The following is a 21,758-nucleotide window of genomic DNA, read 5'->3' as shown; positions in this document are numbered from 1 at the left end:
AAACTGTTTACTAAAGGATCCGATGTTATAAGCAACATAAGATCTCTATTCGTGGCTTCACGCGACTGCTTTTGTGTGTTAACATCCCTGAATCGTCTCAAATCTTTGTTACGGGCTTCTGTGCTTCCTCAGAAAGTTGACCAATAGGTAAAATTGCTGATTTTATAATATCAGTACTATGCACTAAGATTTTATGAACTGTAACAGGCATATTAAACCATGGATAGAGATCTATGATTAGTTTTTTAGTCTCGACCGCACATTTTTCAAATCTTTGGATATTTATATTGTACCCAGATACTAATGCGCGAAGGAAAGTGTCGAATCTTTTGATGAGCGTTACATCCAATCCCGTAATCTCTGCACTACGAGCAGTGTTGCCGTCATTGGTATTGCCGAAACCTGGTTTTGGTTTATCTACTATCAATCCAAGTACACTTTTAAATTTATTCTGGATTTCGTTGGAACGTAGCTTTACACTCTCTTTATTTGCCTCATTCCTAAGCTGCCATTTTTTTATTTCGAAGCGATAACTTATGTGAAGCAAGCCATTCAAAACATCGTATCCATGCATGGAGAGTAGACAAACCAAAACCAAGATTATCTCGGTTAGGCGTAAAGTCCCGTAACTCATTATTCATATCTTTTGGAGTGGCACCACAAATATAACACTTTTGTGCGGAAGAAGTTTCAGTCAAAGCATTGCAAACTTTTCCGTCAATCATTGTTAGAAGCATATTGTGATTTACGGAAACTTCGTATTCTTCGAGCATGTACTTTGTTGGCAACAACGCATTTATAAAATAAAAATGAATAAATGTAAGGCGCGATAACCTCCGAAGAGATCTAAGGCCGAGCTTCTCTTCCAATTTGCGTCGTGCTCCTCTTGATTTTCCCTACAAATTGGCCGGACGGGACCTACATGTTTTATGCCGACTCCGAACGGCATCTGCAAAGCAGATGAGTTTTCACTGGGAGCTTTTCACGGCAGAAATACACCCGGAGTGCTTGCCAAACACTGCCGAGGGGCGACCCGCTTAGAAAAATGTTCTTCTAATTGAAAAATCTTATTTCTAAAATTTTGATGTTGCTCTGCCCGGGAGTTGAACCCAGGGCATACGGTGTGATAGGCTGAGCACGCTACCATCACACCACGGTGGCCGCCATTTATCTCCTCTAAAACTTTGTTCGTTTCAAAACAATAAAATCGTTTGTTTCTTTAGAAAAAATAAATTTAATTGGACGACAATACATGGTAGAAGAAGCTCGAGGATTCTGCCAAACAATGTTACCTTTTTCATCCTGTAATTGAAGAGGAACGAAAGAAAATATAAACAAAAACTCATAAGTGTCAGAGCTGCATGTAAACTTTTGCTTATATGTGCTATGGCCAGAGCTTCCATCGCAACCCCACTTGCTGATTAAAGTATACGTCAAGTTTGTAGGTAACAAACTAACAAAAACTTCTTGATTTGCTTTAACTAAACGCTCAACAGTTTTATCTAATACGGAATGGACTTTAATTTCCGCACGTGTTTCACCCACATCAATGTCATTTGGGTAGCATTCTGCCTTAGCTTTTCTTAGACTATAAAATGATGGACAAACCTTATGGCCTGCCTTGATGCTCCACTTCCGAGTCGTTTTGTACCCATGAGTCGTCGACTTGCTATCTACGTAGTATGCTAAAGCTTCTACATTGCTCAAGCATCTTGCATCTGGCTCACATGTCATCTTTTTGCCGGATATTTGAGTGGTTTCCTGTGATTTTTTTATAATGTTAGCAACATTTCTGTTGCCGGACATACGCGTTGATACTTTTGCCGCATAAAGTAACTCACCAGGACTTCTAGATTGCAAGAGGTCATCAACTCGACGCCGTTTGGTTTTTTCACTGCAGCTAACAAAGTCCTTTCGTCTTCCGGGGCCGGGGTTGCCTGAAGAAGTGGTTGGTTGGTCTGATGGCAACTTTGAATCTACCGTTATTGTAAATGTGAAATCTGAACCCAAAAGCCACTCCGAGTTTTTATTCAAAAATCGCTCCTTATGACTTCCAGAAGTGTTCCACTTTTGATCCAGCTTCGACGTATATGCCGATATTTGTAGGCTTAAACTTTTTATCGAATACTCGGCTGCTTCGGTTAAATCGTACTTAAGTACAACAAAATTCAATAATTCTTTATATCTGGTTTCCTTCGAATGTTGAACCCAAATATCAAAAAACTCCGTTCTTGGTACGGTTATAACTAAACTACTTTGTGTTGTTGATTTTCCGACAGGGTGAATAGTTGATGATTGTTGTGCTGCCATCTAAAGTGTCGTTGATCGTTCTGATTTGTTATCAGTTGTGCAGTATTTGTACTACATTCAGGTATTGGCGTAGATGCTACCAAATGGAGTTGTTTTGTGTAGCGTTCCTGTGTGGTTTTACCTGCATTAGGATTGCTTTGTATGTACCTGTTTTTATGCCTTGTTGACTGGTGCGGTAGGTTGTGGCAGGTTGAAGTCAATGATCTTCGCCTTTTTGCTTTTGGTGTGCTCTTGTTGACCATGCGCATTTTTTTGTGTGTTTTATGGCTACGTGTTTGTTCCCTGTACCTGGGAATTGGTTTTGCCGTTTGTAGATCAGCTTTAAAGGTTCAAATATCTCGTCGGAGCTGGTACGTACATACATCCTATTTTATATGTAGAAATAACTAAATCTACAAAAAAAAAATTAAAAATAGATTCGCAATGGTTTTTTCTTTCGACTATTAGAGAATACTTGTGACTATAACATATGTAAAATTTAGCCCGAATGTCCGCGGATGTATGTAACTTTTTTGTCCCTAAAATTAAAAATATAAAGAAAAAATACCTTTTCTCCTGAATAACGGAATGCTAAATATATTGAAAATACTCTAATTGCGAAAGAATTACTTTTAAAAAATTTTACTTACCTTCGAGTTTAGAATCCATCAAAAAAATTATATAAAAGTGTTCACTTAAAAGAAATATGAAGCTTAATATTCAACAAGAATTTTGCAAATTAATCAATGCATTTTACGGCCACTCCTGCCTTCTTACTTCAATTACTCAATATATATGAACAAAAATATCAAAAAAAAAAGCAAAAATCCCGTTATTTTGTTTGTTTTCTTTCATTTCTCATTACACTTTTCTTGGAATAAGAACTTTGTTTTTGTCCAGCTAGCTTGCTCTACACGAAACACTGTGCACTGGTTGCTAGGGTCTCGAGATATAGCCCAAAACATGGACCCGGATACCCCTAGAATGTGTGTGTATTATGGATATCGAATGAAAGATGATAGAGATAGATGAAGCGAAAAAGACAGAGAGAGGAGAGAATAAAAGGATTAAGAAAAAGTGAAGAGAGGGGAGGGCAGGGCTATACGGAAAAAGCTTATTAAAATGTATGCAGATAGACCAAACAACGTCTGACGGGTCTGCTAGTTTCATATAAATTTTGGACTTTTGATATAACGGTGGTTTGTGAAAAACCAATTGATTTTTTTTATAAACGGTGGTTTGTTAAAAAACCAATTAACTTTTTTGATATATGCGGTGGTTCCGTTAAAAACCAACTAATATTTTTTTAATACATGCGGTGGTTCCGTGAAAAACCAACTAAGATTTTTTTGATATCTGCGGTGGTTCCGTGAAAAACCAAATTAGATTTTTTTGAATAAAGCGGTGCGTCCGTGATTGCCACATTTTTGAGATTTTTACCAATTCATACCTATATACTTTTGAGCCGTTTTACGGTCGCGATATTTTAAATTCAATTACTTTTACAGATTTTTCATACAAGTATACTGCAGTTTCAATAAATTCTTTTAATAAATTGTTAAATATTTCTTTAGCGACTATTCACCTGTAAATCAGTTCCCTTTTATTAAATTTTTTTTTCTTTTTTCCTCAACACTTCAGCTTCAAATATAAATTCAGACATTCAAACAAGTGTTTCATTAATTTCATAGTTTGAACTGAATTCTTTTCGCTTTCCTGATAACTACATATGTACCTTAGAAGTGGTAAGCAAGTGCAAAAAGCTACGAAAGTTTAGCTTCATCTTCGACCGAAGAGGTCACAAACCAGGAAAATAGATTATCTTTGTCAACAGATTTTCCAGGCTTCGAAGATTCTTCAAGTAAAAGTTTAACTTCTAATTTAGCTTCAAATCTTAACGATTCAAATAGTGCAAAATTAACTTCAACTTCTTCTACTTTAAAATCAGATCTTAACGACTCAAATAGTACAACCTTAGTTACCCCTTCTTCTAGCGTAAACCCAGATTTTAACGATCCAATTAGTACAAACGTTGCCTCACCTTCTTATAATTCAGCTTCAGATCTTAACGATCAAATCATGGCAACACTTGAGGACAAGAAAATTTCCATTAACACATGTGCTAATTCTATTGAGAAAACTACAGTGGTGATCCTCTAGCTTTTGAAACTTTTATAGACAAAACTGAATTAATTGAACAGTTCACTAGTGCAGATTTAACTAATACCTTTATAGCGTTTTTAAAATCAAAACTGTTAGACAACGATTTTATTGAACCCAGTTATTCCAATTACAATAGTCCTTTGATTGTAGTCCCAAAGAAGGACACCAATGGTCAAAAAGCTTATCGTATGTGCGTAGATTTTCGCGCAGTAAACAAAAAACTCATTGCTGATAAATTTCCACTAGCTAGAGTTGACGATATTTTAGATAATTTCGGTAGAGCAAAGTATTTTTCGACATTAGATCTTTTTTCAGGATTACATCAAATCCCCTTGCATCCTGACTCACGTGGCATTACTTCGTTCAGCACTGACCGAGGTGCATTTAGATGGAAAGTGCTCCATTCGGTTTAAATATAGCACCAAATTCATTCTCACGAAGGATGACAATAGCTTTTTCGGGTATACCACCCAATGTCGCATTTTTGTACGTCGACGATATTATCGTCATAGGTTGTAGTGAAACACACCATATTAAAAATCTTTCAAAAGTTTTCAATACTTGTAGGTCTTTCAATCTCAAGCTTAACCCAAATAAATGCAACTTTTTACGACCAGAAGTTACATTTTTAGGTCACAAGTGTTCAGCCAAAGGTTTGTTGCCAGACGACTCCAAAATAAACGCAGTTAAAAAGTATACAAAACCGACTGATAAAGACGCGGTACGACGATTCGTCGCGTTTGCAAACTATTACAGACGGTTTATACCTAATTTTGCGTCTCTGGCAGCGCCTCTAAATCGATTGAGCAGAAAAAGAGTTGAATTTGTATGGGATGTTGAGTGCGAAAGAGCATTTTACCGCAGAGCATGTGTACCGAAGTTTGTCAAGAGACTTAACTGGTCTTCTACTTATGGCTCTCGAAACGTAAGAAAGAGCTTGGTGAAAAAAGAGGAAACCCTCCCCTCCATTTCCAATTTTGTGAATTTTCATGGAATAAATACACTGTAGAAGTATTTTTGCAGATATATAGGCTGTTATATCATATAACGGTCTCTTTAAATCTCTTCTATATTAAACTCTATATTAACTTCGTTAATTTTTCCAGAATCATTCCCTAAGACAATGAAGTAGATTACCAAGTTTTGTAATGGCAACGTAAACCCTTTTTGAGTTATGGCCAATAATATTTTAAAAATGCGCGCTACGCCCTTTATTGAATATTTTAATTAGAGGAATGTATTTCAACCAACACATGAAATTTGGTTATTGTAGCTGCATCATTTACTGAATAATCACGTTTTTCACGTTTTTTAAGTTTTCTAAAATGTGTATACATAAAAAGTGGGCGTGGGTGTTGTCTGATGTCGCTCATTTTAAATAGCTATAATAGATGAGTGCCAAGAAATCCACATATAAAATGTCAACAAGATATCTTAAAATTTACTCAAGTGATCGGGTTCACATGGCTAAAAGAATTTCTTTTTCACCCGGATCATTTTGATTTATGGAAATCTATATTCTAATCAGATTGTTTTACTCAATCGTATAATAACGCCTAATGTAAGCTTGATTTTTAGTGGGTTCTATCCTTATATAAAGAGCTCGTAATACAAAAGTGGTATCTTTATCTCCTTATGTAAGCCTTATTTTAATTGATGTATAAGCCTTCTAATAAGGTAGTTATTTTCTTACTAATGACTTCTAATTGTTCCTTATGTGAGCTTTATTTTAAACTAGCAGACTCGGCAGATGTTGTTCTGCCCTAAATTTGGTCTATCTGCATATATTTTAATAAGCTTTTTCCGTCTAACTCTGCCCTTCCCTCCTGTTGTTGTTGTTGTTGTTGTAGCAATGCTCGCCCCACCTAATAGCCGCGACCGATCACAAATTGTCATCAATATCCTCTAACGGGAGTCCAAGGAAACTTGCAGTTTCAACAGGGGTGGACCATAAGGAAAGGGGTGTTAGAGGCGTTGGTTCCACATTACAATTAAAGAGATGGTTGGTGTCATGTGGGGACACATTGCAAGCGGGGCATACATTTTGTATGTCGGGGTTGATTCTGGATAGGTAAGAGTTTAACCTGTTTCAGTATCCAGTACGAAGTTGAGCAAGAGTGACACGCGTTTCCCTGGGGAGTATGGGTTCCTCTTCCGCGAGTTTTGGATAATTTTCTTTAAGTACTGGATTCACCGAGCAATTCCCGGCATAAAGGTCCGACGCCTGTTTATGGAGTTCACCAAGGACCTGCTTGTGTTTTTTCACTTCATACGGCTGGGTTCTCAGGTGCCGTATTTCCTCAAAATGCTTACGGAGATGACTCCTTAAGCCCCTAGGTGGTGCTGGTTCATCAATCAGATGTCTGTTGGGATGCCCAGGTTTCTGGGTATTCAACAGGAACTGTTTGGTCAGCATCTCATTTCTCTCCCTGATGGGGAGTATTCTCGCCTCATTATGCAGATGGTGTTATGGGGACATAAGAAGACAGCCCGTGGCGATTCTGAGAGCAGTATTTTGTCAGGCCTGTAGTTTCTTCCAGTGGGTAATTTTTAGGCTTGGCGACCATATTTATTTTTTTTTTACCATATGGGTGACGCGTAGCACGTAATCGGCTGGCTAATTGCTTTGTATGTAGTCATGAGCGTTTAAGCGTTAAATAAAAGATGCGTCCGCTCGGTTTAATAGTTCGATTTATTCTGCCTTTTTCAACTGTACAAGGTTTGCTTCTACATACTCATGCAATCGTACGTTACAATATGGCTTCTTTGGTTGCCATGCCTACTGCGTCGCTTCTATATATATTATGTTGCACATACTAGCATGCTATCGTAGTACATACACTTATTTGTAGTAGTTGTATATTTATGTATCTTATATATATACTGACATGCAGTAGTATTACATGTAGAGTATTGTGGCTGTCATTATACCACGGTCACATACCTATGCAATGGTATGCGAAAGAGCTGCTACAACTCGGTCATCCTGACCAGAGAGATCTCCCGATCTCTTAGGTCAGCGTTTACGCTCCCATTGAACCATGGACGCATGTTTCCTACTGCCCATACGCCTTTATAAGGTACTCTCGACTGCTGAAATCCCTCTACATCTTCTAACATGTATCTATCGTTACCTAGCACTTTCACTACTTTATACGGACCTTTAAATTTTGGAATTATTTTCTTTGACGTGCCTGAATTTGAATCAAAGTTTTTGACGACGACGTAGTCGCCCACTCTATATATATGTGGACTTTGCCTTTTTTTATTTACATAATTTCTATTGTATTGTTGTAGCTTTTCTTCATTTTTGGCTGCTTTATCTCGTATTTCTGCATGACTTTTAGATTCTGAATCTGACCCATTTTCCGTTAATTTTTCTTTTAGGGCATCTTCGACCAGACCGCGCTGTCTTACTCCAAAGAGCATCACGCTTGGATATTCCTTAACTGTCCTATGTAAAGTGTTATTAAGGGCATACTCAACCGATTCTACAACATTATCCCAGTGTATGTTTCTCTCAGGGTCTGTCAGTTTCGCAATCATTGGCGCCAAGTTTCTATTAACTCTCTCCACTTGTCCATTGGCTTGTGGTGAGCCAGTTGCAATTTTTATATGGCGCACGTTTTCTTTTTCTAGGTACTGGTGAAATTCTCCTGATGTAAAGCAACTACCTCTATCCGACACAATATATTTTGGCTTGCTATATGAACGGAAATATGCCATCAATGCATTTATAACCTCCCTTGTATTTGTTGTCTTAGTCGGGTATAACCTCACAAACTTTGTGCTGGCATCGATGATAACTAATAAGTGCTTTTTCGCTCTTCCATGGTCAACAGGACCAAAATGGTCTATGTGTATTACCTCGAATGGTTTACTACCCTTCGGAATGTTGTGCAAATAACCTTCTTCACGTCCATGCTTTGAAGAATAAACGATACACTTTAAACAATTTCGGATGTGGTTCGCAATTTTTTGCTTCGTATTTGGAAACCAGTAGTTTTTCGAGACAAGATCAACGTTTTGTCGATCCCTGTATGGCCCAGTTCGTCATGATATTTGTGAAATATATGATTTTCCATACTCTCCGGTACGTAAAATAATAATCTATCATTTTCTTTTTTCCTATACACCACCCCGTTGCGCATTTCGTACTGACTATTTTCACTTTTTTGCAATATTTCACGTAACTCCCTAATCTTAGTATCTTTTCCTTGACAAATTATAAGGTTTTCTTCAAACGTATTCGATTCTAACACTAAAATATTGTTACATCTGCTAAGAGCATCAACGTGTTGCATAGGGGTTCCTGAACGATGCTCCAGAATGTAGTCGTAATTTTGAAGCTCCAAGGCCCACCTAGCGATTCTTGGGTTTAGCTCTTTTTTATTTAATGTCATTGTCAGCGAATTGCAATCTGTGACTATTTTAAATTTTAAACCCTGTAGGTAGACCCTGAAGCGTTGTAAAGCATAAATTATCGACAAAGTTTCAAGCTCGAAACTATGGTATTTCGATTCAGCTTCACTTGTTCGCGTCGAAAAATAAAATACTGGATGCAATTTGGAATCACATTTCTTTTGCATCAGAATTGCACCGAAACCTGTCGCGCTGGCGTCACAGTGCAATTCTGTTGAGCCTGAGGGATCATACAAAGCCAGTATTGGTGCCTCTAAAAGCTTTTGCTTTAGTGTTTCGAAGCTCCTCAGCTCCTCGGTTCCAAATACAAACTTCTTATCTTTTCTTGTCAAATCGTAAAGAGGCTTGGCTATTATGGAGAAGTCTTTGACAAACCTACGGAAATAGGAACACAAACCTATAAAACTCTGTACTGAATGGGCCTTCGTGGGAATAGGAAAATTTTTTATTGCCTCGAGACCTCTCTCGTCTGCTCGGATACCATTTTCCGTGATGGTGTACCCTAAGTATTTCACTTCCGATTGGAGAAACTCACATTTGTCTAACCTTAATTCCAGTTTATTATCTACTAGTCTACGAAAAACTTCTTTAAGAATATCAAAATGTTGATCTAAATCTTCGGTGGCTATCATTATGTCATCTAAGTATATTATAACCCTATTGTCCATGACCATGTCTGCAAAAATTTTATTAACAAAGCGCTGAAATGTGGACGGAGCATTTTTAAGTCCAAACGGCATACGAAGAAATTCAAATTGCCCTAATGGGGTGGTAAACGACGTAAATTTAATTGCATCCGGATGCATGGAGACGTGAAAGAAGCCATTTTTCAGATCGAGTTTAGTAAAAAATTTCTTTTTAGCTAGCCTATCTATTAAATCATCAATTAGGGGAATCGGATAATTATCCTTTGCCGTTACTTTATTAAGGGTCCTGTAATCTACACACATTCTTAATTCGCCTGTCTTCTTTCGTACCAAAACAACCGGAGATACGAATTCCGATTCACTGGGTTGTATATACTTTTTTTCCAAGTATTCGTCTAACACCTTTTTCAGCTCGCCCTTTTCAGCGTATGACAACCTTCGCGGTGGGCAGTTGAACGGTTTCACATTATCTAAAGTTAACTTCATTTCGCATTTCACATTCGGCTCAATGGGACGCTTTGGTTCTAAATAATAACCGCTAAATAATTTATTCAACTTTTGCTTATGAAAATTGCTAATATCTTTTCCAATTTTTATCGATAATCTGTCTTTTTCATCATATGGCTCAAGCGATAGCAACTCTTTGAACATCTTAGCATTTTCTATAGCTTTCTCATCATTCACTCTTATTCTATCTTCATTCTCTATGGTGTTTAACTTTTCGCCTATCTGTTGTCCATCACATACATTTATTACTTCAGATTTTGAATCTACTATTTTATCATTTTGCTGATTAACTACTTCGCATTCTTCCTCACTTATTAATTTATACTTACATACCCGAAGGAAATCTCTTCCCAGAACTGCCTCATAGGTCATTGTTTCGTCAGCCACAATAATAAAATTAATTTCAAAATGTTTATAATTTATTATGATTGAACATAGAAATTTTCCGTATATTTTTACTTTTGACTTATTTAAACCAAAATACATTTCATTTTCATATTTAAGAACATTTTTAAGGAATTTAAAATTTAGTTTGGATTGTACGATTGACCTCCGTATGAAGCTTATTGGGCTGCCGGAATCTATGAGGCATTCTAGGGAAAAATAAAATAAACTTTCGTTCTTAATAGTAAATATAAAAGACCTTACGTATTCCCCGTCGTCAATCAGCTGGACCCGGTTCTTACGTTCTGGACACTCTGCGACCCGGTGCGTCATCTTCCCACAAGCGTAGCACGCACCTTTTTCCCTTTTTGCCTTCTTACAATCAGAAGCGTAGTGGCCCAAACAATTGCAGTTGAAACATCTTTTCGTCTGTGTGGTATTTGCGGTAGAAACATTTGCTTTACTGGGTTTTAAATTAATCTTCGAAAATGCTTGTAGAAGCTGTGCTTTTGACGCATAACACTGCAAGTACGCCTGTGTCCGGAGCTGTTCATCGCTTATGCCTTCAATAAGGTAGTCCACTATCTCATCGTCTTCGAAGTGTAACAAGTTTGACAGGGCAATTTTGTCACCGTAATATTGTAAAAAACTTTCGCCAGTTTTCCATTTCCTGGCTTCGAACTTTCTACGCAATACTAATTTGCTTTCCTTCGTGCTAAACGCTTCCCGCAGTTCAGCCAATAAATTTTGTAGCTCTTCTGTTGCAAAGTTTGGTTTAGAATGCATCCACGATAAAGCCTTGCCCTTCAGCTTGCTTAACAGCAAAACGCGCTGTAGATTGTCGTCGATACCATAGGCCACGCTTACACTCTGCAACTGTGATAGTCAAATGTCTACGCTGGCTTTCCCATCGTACTCGGGTACTATATTTAAAATAACGTCAATGGGGACTTGGCTTGGTTGTACTGGTGCTGTTTCGCTGGCCACCACCGTATTCATGTTGAGATCTGCCAACCGTCGTAGAATTTGCAACTCTTTCTCTAATATTTCTTTTTCACGCCTCATTAGTTCGTCTTTCATATGCTGCATCTGTGATATGGTCATATTGTCGCCGTTTACATGTTCATCGCCCCCGTTGAATCAGAATTGCACCGAAACCTGTCGCGCTGGCGTCACAGTGCAATTCTGTTGAGTCTGAGGGATCATACAAAGCCAGTATTGGTGCCTCTAAAAGCTTTTGCTTTAGTGTTTCGAAGCTCCTCAGCTCCTCGGTTCCAAATACAAACTTCTTATATTTTCTTGTCAAATCGTAAAGAGGCTTGGCTATTATGGAGAAGTCTTTGACAAACCTACGGAAATAGGAACACATACCTATAAAACTCTGTACTGAATGGGCCTTCGTGGGGATAGGAAAATTTTTTATTGCCTCGAGACCTCTCTCGTCTGCTCGGATACCATTTTCCGTGATGGTGTACCCTAAGTATTTCACTTCCGATTGGAGAAACTCACATTTGTCTAACCTTAATTCCAGTTTATTATCTACTAGTCTACGAAAAACTTCTTTAAGAATATCAAAATGTTGATCTAAATCTTCGGTGGCTATCATTATGTCATCTAAGTATATTATAACCCTATTGTCCATGACCATGTCTGCAAAAATTTTATTAACAAAGCGCTGAAATGTGGACGGAGCATTTTTAAGTCCAAACGGCATACGAAGAAATTCAAATTGCCCTAATGGGGTGGTAAACGACGTAAATTTAATTGCATCCGGATGCATGGAGACGTGAAAGAAGCCATTTTTCAGATCGAGTTTAGTAAAAAATTTCTTTTTAGCTAGCCTATCTATTAAATCATCAATTAGGGGAATCGGATAATCATCCTTTGCCGTTACTTTATTAAGGGTCCTGTAATCTACACACATTCTTAATTCGCCTGTCTTCTTTCGTACCAAAACAACCGGAGATACGAATTCCGAATCACTGGGTTGTATATACTTTTTTTCCAAGTATTCGTCTAACACCTTTTTCAGCTCGCCCTTTTCAGCGTATGACAACCTTCGCGGTGGGCAGTTGAACGGTTTCACATTATCTAAAGTTAACTTCATTTCGCATTTCACATTCGGCTCAATGGGACGCTTTGGTTCTAAATAATAACCGCTAAATAATTTATTCAACTTTTGCTTATGAATATTGCTAATATCTTTTCCAATTTTTATCGATAATCTGTCTTTTTCATCATATGGCTCAAGCGATAGCAACTCTTTGAACATCTTAGCATTTTCTATAGCTTTCTCATCATTCACTCTTATTCTATCTTCATTCTCTATGGTGTTTAACTTTTCGCCTATCTGTTGTCCATCACATACATTTATTACTTCAGATTTTGAATCTACTATTTTAGCATTTTGCTGATTAACTACTTCGCATTCTTCCTCACTTATTAATTTATACTTACATACCCGAAGGAAATCTCTTCCCAGAACTGCCTCATAGGTCATTGTTTCGTCAGCCACAATAATAAAATTAATTTCAAAATGTTTATAATTTATTATGATTGAACATAGAAATTTTCCGTATATTTTTACTTTTGACTTATTTAAACCAAAATACATTTCATTTTCATATTTAAGAACATTTTTAAGGAATTTAAAATTTAGTTTGGATTGTACGATTGACCTCCGTATGAAGCTTATTGGGCTGCCGGAATCTATGAGGCATTCTAGGGAAAAATAAAATAAACTTTCGTTCTTAATAGTAAATATAAAAGACCTTACGTATTCCCCGTCGTCAATCAGCTGGACCCGGTTCTTACGTTCTGGACACTCTGCGACCCGGTGCGTCATCTTCCCACAAGCGTAGCACGCACCTTTTTCCCTTTTTGCCTTCTTACAATCAGAAGCGTAGTGGCCCAAACAATTGCAGTTGAAACATCTTTTCGTCTGTGTGGTATTTGCGGTAGAAACATTTGCTTTACTGGGTTTTAAATTAATCTTCGAAAATGCTTGTAGAAGCTGTGCTTTTGACGCATAACACTGCAAGTACGCCTGTGTCCGGAGCTGTTCATCGCTTATGCCTTCAATAAGGTAGTCCACTATCTCATCGTCTTCGAAGTGTAACAAGTTTGACAGGGCAATTTTGTCACCGTAATATTGTAAAAAACTTTCGCCAGTTTTCCATTTCCTGGCTTCGAACTTTCTACGCAATACTAATTTGCTTTCCTTCGTGCTAAACGCTTCCCGCAGTTCAGCCAATAAATTTTGTAGCTCTTCTGTTGCAAAGTTTGGTTTAGAATGCATCCACGATAAAGCCTTGCCCTTCAGCTTGCTTAACAGCAAAACGCGCTGTAGATTGTCGTCGATACCATAGGCCACGCTTACACTCTGCAACTGTGATAGCCAAATGTCTACGCTGGCTTTCCCATCGTACTCGGGTACGCTGGGACCACCGTATTCATGTTGAGATCTGCCAACCGTCGTAGAATTTGCAACTCTTTCTCTAATATTTCTTTTTCACGACTCATTAGTTCGTCTTTCATATGCTGCATCTGTGATATTGTCATATTGTCGCCGTTTACATGTTCATCGCCCCCGTTGTAATTACCGCCAGCACCTGCACCATTGCTATCCTCATCGTTACCATTATTGTTGCTCCGCTCATGTACGTCGGTGGTTGGTTCAACAATTTCGACTCCATCGCTTCCAACTATCGGACATTGTCCACGCTCCGCTACCGGGATTTGGTTCAGCCGAATTGCTAATGCGCTCTTTGCGCCACTCGTTGGCAAATTCAGCTGCTGAAGCCAAGCACGCAATTGCTGGCTTGTAAAATCATTCACACTGATCGTTTCCATACTTATTAAATTGCAATTTTTTATATTCTTTTCAGTTCAAATTAATTTGTCTGTCCGCTTAAAACGTGTTATTTTCACTCATTTGTTTCGATCATTTGTTTCTATCATTTGCTTCACTATTTTGTTTTAACGCTCAATATTTTTCTTTTTAAATGTCCGCCACAAAACCAACTTTTATTTTATTAAGAAAAAAAAATCAGGAAAGGGAATGCGATCCCACTTCTGAGACTTTAAGCGTTAAATAAAAGATGCGTCCGCTCGGTTTAATAGTTCGATTTATTCTGCCTTTTTCAACTGTACAAGGTTTGCTTCTACATACTCATGCAATCGTACGTTACAATATGGCTTCTTTGGTTGCCATGCCTACTGCGTCGCTTCTATATATATTATGTTGCACATACTAGCATACTATCGTAGTACATACACTTATTTGTAGTAGTTGTATATTTATGTATCTTATATATATACTGACATGCAGTAGTATTACATGTAGAGTATTGTGGCTGTCATTATACCACGGTCACATACCTATGCAATGGTATGCGAAAGAGCTGCTACAAGCGTTTCTTTATCTTTTCCCCAGGTACTGCCAGCGAGGGGTTTGAGGATTTTGTTACGGCTCTGAATTCTCGGAACAATTGCGGCTGCGTGCTCACCAAAATGTAGATCCTGGTCAAACGTCACACCCAAGATTTTGGGGTGTAGGACAGTCGGTAGCGTAGTGCCATCGACGTGGATGTTCAAAATGGTCGACATTTGGGACGTCCATGTTGTAAATAAGGTCGCGGAAGATTTAGTCGGTGATAATGCCAGGTTTCGCGAGGCGAAAAAACTGGAGATATCAGGGAGGTAGCCGTTTATGTTATTGCATAGCGCATCGATCTTTGGGTCTGGGTCTGTGGCCATTATTGTGCAGTCATCGGCGTAGGAAACGATTGTGACTCCTTCCGGTGGTGAAGGTAGCTTAGATATGTAGAAATTAAACAAAAGTGGGGATAGGACACCACCCTGTGGCACCCCTTTTTTAATTCTTCTTGGTTTTGATGTTTCGTTTCTAAATTGCACCGATGCCTGCCGACCACCCAGATAATTTGCGGTCCACCTTTTAAGACATGGGGGAAGGGTAGACCCTTCGAGGTCTTGCAATAACGAGCCATGGTTGACCGTATCAAAAGCTTTTGATAGGCCTAGCGCTACGAGTACTGTTCTATGGTGGGTGTATTGATTTAAACCGCAATTTATCTGGGTGCCAATGGCATTTAGCGCGGTGGTAGTGCTATGGAGTTTTCTGAAGCCATGCTGATGAGAGGCTAGCTGCAAATTTGCTTGAAAATAAGGGAGCAAAATGGCTTCAAGCGTCTTTGCCACTGGCGATAGGAGAGATATCGGACAATACGACTCACCTATGTTAGCTGGTTTCCCAGGCTTTAGTAGCGGGATCACCTTGGCCATTTTCCATTTCTCGGGTATGACAAAGGTGGAAAGAGACAGGTTGAAGACATTCGCTAAATATTTGAAACCCTCTTTCCCTAGGCTTTTAAGCATCGGCATGGCTATGCCGTCTGGGCCCACTGCTTTGGATGGTTTAGCACGACCAATGGCGTCCTCAACCTCTAGCGGTGATGGTGATTGGTGGCGCGCTGAATTTGTGTTTATGTGCGTGTCTATTGGCTCTCCGTCTATCTTTGTCGACCGTAGGATGCATTATATATTGTCGGCAGAAAGCGCTCGCGCATTTTTTCGCATCCGACAGCACTTTGTCGCCAAAGGCGATGGAAACTTTGTCTTTGTCCTTAGTCGGATTCGATAGGGACTTTACGGTGGACCAAAGTTTACCCACACCGGTAGAGAGGTTACAACCTCTTAGGTTCTCCTCCCATTTCGCCCGCTTGTGTTCATCCACAAGCAATCTGATGCGTTTGTTTATATCCCTTATGTGGGGGTCGCCTGGATCAAGCTGTCTTATAAGGTCACGTTCTCTCGCTAAGTTTGCGGCCTCCGCCGGGAAGTGGGGCCGGATTTCGGGAATTCTCCCGGCGGGAATGAAACGTGCCGAGGTGGATTCAATGACCTTACGGAAGGCACGCTCCCCTTGGCGGGCATCAGTCGGGATAGGGAGGGCAGCAAAGCGGTTGTCTGTAAAGGATTTATATTCTTCCCACTTTCCTTTTTTGAAGTTTATGAAAGTGCGTTTTTCTGTGACGATGAAGTCGGCGGTACGCTCGAGCGAAATAAGTATGGGCAGGTGGTCGGATGCCAATGTTACCATCGGCTGCCAGTTGACGCAGTTTACGAGTTCTGCGCTCACGATTGAGATATCTGGCGAGCTGTGACAGCTTCCTACCATACGTGTGGGGTCGTCTCCGTTATTGTGCAGAACGTCGTTTCTTCTATTTGATCCGCCAACATCTCACCCCTACTGTCCGCCCGCAAGTTTGAATGCCATAGATCATGATGGGCATTGAAATCGCCTAAGATAATGCGATTGTTGCCAGTGAGTAAGGCCCTGATATTAGGGCGGTATCCACTGGGACAACAGGTGGCAGGAGGGAGTGTAGATGTTGATGATTTCTAGGTTTGCATCGCCTGACCGGACAGATAGGCCTTGACGCTCTAAGACATTGTCCCTGCGGTCGATCCCAGGATCAAATATATAATATTGCACAGAGTGGTGTATGATAAACGCGAAGCCGCCTCCATTTCCGCTCTCGCGGCCCTTCCTGTGGACATTATACCCAGAGCAGGTCTGCAATGCAGATCTTGCTGTGAGTTTAGTCTCTTTAATCGCAGCAATGCGGATGTTGTGCCGCTTCATGAAATCGACTATCTCCGTAATCTTCCCAGTTAGTCCATTACAGTTTAACTGCAGAATTCTGAAGTGCATAAGGGGAGACGCCGCCACTCTGGGGGTAAGTGACGGGTGACTACGCCTGGGTTGTGAAAGGCCAGGACGCAATTGCTGTTGTGGCCCTGGGACTGGGCGTCTTTGGGCAAGCATTGGGGTACCCGGATGATTTGGGTTTGCGACCTGGCAACATGGCGCGATGAAACCCGTCGGGGGGTTGCCGTCGCGGAGACCAGAACATCTGGGAAAGTGGCACCACCCAAGGCAAGAGCTGCATTGGGCGGATGTCGCAAACCTATATATTCTGTTCTGGCACACGGTGCAAACGGAGGTAGGAACCAAGAGGGGCGGAGAAGACGGGGGCAGGGTAGTGAGTGGTATCAGCTGTTTGAGTTGTTGGCGCCGTGGGGCGCGAGCAGCAGCGGGTACTTGTTGTGGCTTGCTGAGCAGCGGGCTGCTGGAAGGTAGTGCGGGCGCTTAAGCGTAGACTACGGGACGCCCTTGGGCGTGAACAGCAAGGAGCCACAAAAGATTTATAAAAGTTACGTGGACGTCGGGTTTTGGGATCAAGCCCAGAACAACCTGTCCGATGCAACCATCCCTTGCACGAGACACACTGAACAGAGTATGGCCGTCCTAAAAAGATTCTTTTCCGGCAGATGCAGCAAAACCATTTCTCAGGACCGGGGTCAGGAGACGGACCCGCATTGGATTCGATGCCCTCCCGGAGTAAGAGAGTATGGAGCAGTCCTGTTGCAAGGAGCTGCTGGGAGGATGACAATTTGTGGGAGGGACGAAACAAATTAAATGGGGTCACACTGAAATGACAGTCCTTGGTCGGGAAAAATCCCGAGTCGCTCCGGTACATAGAACCGACTGCCTTGGGAAGCGCCCTTCCCTCCTCTTCACTTTTCCTAATCCTTTTATTCACTCCACCCCCCGTCTTTTTCGCTTCATCTATCTCTAACTTCGTCTCATTCTATCTCTTTCCTCCTCTCTTTTCTCCTCCTCAAGTTCTTCTCATTCTTTTTCGTCCGTTATTGCCAGTCCCAGAGGGTGGTATGTATTTTGTTCCAGTCCCGTTCCGAGTCCCAGTCCCAGTCCCACTCCGAGCCTCAGTCCCAGTCCTAGTCCTAATCCCAGTCCGTCTCTGATTTACCTCGTGGAAAAAAGGATCGTTAATACTAATATAAACAAATTTGTATTCCAAATTTCGGCAAATCGAATAGGACGTATGTAAATAGGTATGTGGGTATTATTAATGCATGTCTTTATTTCGGCTTCGCATGCATATTTATCAGTTTTGCCAGGTTGATGCGACTAAATCGAATATCACAATGAACTTTAGAGCTCTCAGCATACAGCTTTAATTTGATATCCATATTACACACACATTCTAGGGGTATCTCCGTAATCTTCCCAGTTAGTCCATTACAGTTTAACTGCAGAATTCTGAAGTGCATAAGGGGAGACGCCGCCACTCTGGGGGTAAGTGACGGGTGACTACGCCTGGTTGTGAAAGGCCAGGACGCAATTGCTGTTGTGGCCCTGGGACTGGGCGTCTTTGGGCAAGCATTGGGGTACCCGGATGATTTGGGTTTGCGACCTGGCAACATGGCGCGATGAAACCCGTCGGGGGGTTGCCGTCGCGGAGACCAGAACATCTGGGAAAGTGGCACCACCCAAGGCAAGAGCTGCATTGGGCGGATGTCGCAAACCTATATATTCTGTTCTGGCACACGGTGCAAACGGAGGTAGGAACCAAGAGGGGCGGAGAAGACGGGGGCAGGGTAGTGAGTGGTATCAGCTGTTTGAGTTGTTGGCGCCGTGGGGCGCGAGCAGCAGCGGGTACTTGTTGTGGCTTGCTGAGCAGCGGGCTGCTGGAAGGTAGTGGGGGCGCTTAAGCGTAGACTACGGGACGCCCTTGGGCGTGAACAGCAAGGAGCCACAAAAGATTTATAAAAGTTACGTGGACGTCGGGTTTTGGGATCAAGCCCAGAACAACCTGTCCGATGCAACCATCCCTTGCACGAGACACACTGAACAGAGTATGGCCGTCCTAAAAAGATTCTTTTCCGGCAGATGCAGCAAAACCATTTCTCAGGACCGGGGTCAGGAGACGGACCCGGATTGGATTCGATGCCCTCCCGGAGTAAGAGAGTATGGAGCAGTCCTGTTGCAAGGAGCTGCTGGGAGGATGACAATTTGTGGGAGGGACGAAACAAATTAAATGGGGTCACACTGAAATGACAGTCCTTGGTCGGGAAAAATCCCGAGTCGCTCCGGTACATAGAACCGACTGCCTTGGGAAGCGCCCTTCCCTCCTCTTCACTTTTCCTAATCCTTTTATTCACTCCACCCCCCGTCTTTTTCGCTTCATCTATCTCTAACTTCGTCTCATTCTATCTCTTTCCTCCTCTCTTTTCTCCTCCTCAAGTTCTTCTCATTCTTTTTCGTCCGTTATTGCCAGTCCCAGAGGGTGGTATGTATTTTGTTCCAGTCCCGTTCCGAGTCCCAGTCCCAGTCCCACTCCGAGCCTCAGTCCCAGTCCTAGTCCTAATCCCAGTCCGTCTCTGATTTACCTCGTGGAAAAAAGGATCGTTAATACTAATATAAACAAATTTGTATTCCAAATTTCGGCAAATCGAATAGGACGTATGTAAATAGGTATGTGGGTATTATTAATGCATGTCTTTATTTCGGCTTCGCATGCATATTTATCAGTTTTGCCAGGTTGATGCGACTAAATCGAATATCACAATGAACTTTAGAGCTCTCAGCATACAGCTTTAATTTGATATCCATATTACACACACATTCTAGGGGTATCCGGGTCCACGTTTTGGCCTATATCTCGAGACCCTAGTCACTCAGCGGCATAAAACTTACTCTGTACTAAAGCACACATCAACAGCTTCAATTTGATACCCATAATGTAAAAACACTGTCAAGGCGTTCACGGGCCCACGTTTTGGCCTATATTTCGAGACCCTAGTCACCCAGGGTATGAAAATTACCCTCTACTAAAGCACTCATCAACAGCTTTCATTTGTAATCCATATTCTATAAACACATTCTAGGGGTACCCAGGGCCACGTTTTGGCCTATATCTCGAGACCCTAGTCACGCAGGGGTCTCGGGCCTGTACCTAAACCATTCTCAAGACTCGATGAAAAAATTTGTATAATGGTTTAGCTATATTGATGTATAGTTTTTGATTCTATAAGCCTCACAAAAACGCACATTCATTTTTATATATATAGATGAGTTATAAACCTTATACATAACGTTGTCTTTCAGATAAACCGTATGCCATACAGTACAGAAAAATAAGGAGTATTACAAGGACTACACCAAGCTCGTAATTATTGCGCTAATTTATCGAAAACAGTAAAGCTGCTCGAAATCACTTCCATTCTGAGAGCAGTGATAATCAATTAAGAAATTAAGAACAATTCAGCGATTCTAATAACACATTCAATGATACACAAAACGGATTTACTATTCTGTATGCTTTTGCACGAACGTTGAGAACTCTTGCTATGGGAAACGGATGACGAAGTGGTAATGAATTATGTCATAGCTATCAACATCAAAATTTTGAATTTAGGTTAACTACTAAATAGCTAAACAAAAGTATGATATGATGTGTGGCTCAGAACCATGCCCATAACCTGCAGCAATAAATTACCAATAGGTAAATATAGTTGACTACTTTACGGGATACCAGGGTATAACTCACTTTTAGTTGACTTCTGAAAGTTAGCTAATAACCGGTTGTAAAGCCATGCAGCATTCAATGGCAACCACTTCGGAATTAGAAGAACTCAAACCGAAATAATTCTTAGTCAGAAAAAAATTTTGAAATATGAGAAAAATGTATCTTCTGACGCCAAATTTCAGATATTGTTTTGGGCTCTAGCAGTTTCTAAAAAAACTGCAAAAAAAAAAAAAACAAATAAATGTAACGTCTGGCGAACTGATTTCACGCAACCAGAATAAAAGCCACTTGGGTTGGCTTTCAGCTGAATGTGATGTACTGAAGATCGGAAATATTTTTATTATAACAGTTATGTATTACAGATGGAAATAGGCTAACTTACTTTTTCGTTTAAATTAGTTGAATCGTAGTTAGCTGAAAAGTAATGCAGAAGACATAAACAGAGCTGAATACTTTTCGGTCATTGCCGAAGCATGATACAAATATAACAACGTAAAACCGGTGAGAGCCGAAATGACATTTAAACATTTTTTAAATTTCTCACCGCTCTCAGTTTTTAATTTTTTGTTTTGATTTTATGTTTTTCATAAAAAACCCTTAACATCATGATTCAATTACTAGAGGTATGTTCTTCAATGATGACAGATCTTTGACACTCCCAAATTGAAAAATCTAGACGGGTTGCTTTTGCGAAGTAAGGAAAACGGGGAATAATTCAATCCCCTTCAAAATTTTTTCTTCATTTAACTCTATTACATGAAACGTTTTTCCTTGAAGCTTTTTTTGTTGTAATTATTTTAATTGGGAAAGCTACGATATGCAATCCTGAATCCGCACTGCTTACTTACTTACTTAATTGGCGCTTAACCGCTTAAACGGTTATGCCCGTCCAACAAGGCGCGCCAGTCGCTCCTTCTCTTTGCCAACC

General features: G+C 40.4%; 1 protein-coding gene across 3 annotated transcripts in view; it reads left to right on the top strand.

The window, feature by feature from the left end:
* The window catches only part of LOC137249244 (zinc finger protein 345-like), a 198,491-nt gene extending 177,676 nt beyond the window's left edge, over positions 1 to 20,815 (top strand). For all 3 annotated transcript variants that reach the window (XM_067780563.1, XM_067780562.1, XM_067780560.1), the window contains one exon: positions 20,410 to 20,815. In XM_067780563.1, coding sequence (XP_067636664.1) covers positions 20,410 to 20,413 — 4 coding nt within the window. In that variant the 3' untranslated portion in view covers positions 20,414 to 20,815. The remainder of the gene's footprint in view (positions 1 to 20,409) is intronic.
* The last annotated feature ends 943 nt before the right edge of the window (positions 20,816 to 21,758 follow it).

The sequence above is a fragment of the Eurosta solidaginis genome, chromosome 4, assembly GCF_040869045.1.
Source record: "Eurosta solidaginis isolate ZX-2024a chromosome 4, ASM4086904v1, whole genome shotgun sequence".
In the NCBI taxonomy this organism is placed as follows: domain Eukaryota; kingdom Metazoa; phylum Arthropoda; class Insecta; order Diptera; family Tephritidae; genus Eurosta; species Eurosta solidaginis.
This window is presented reverse-complemented; position numbering and strand designations above follow the sequence as displayed.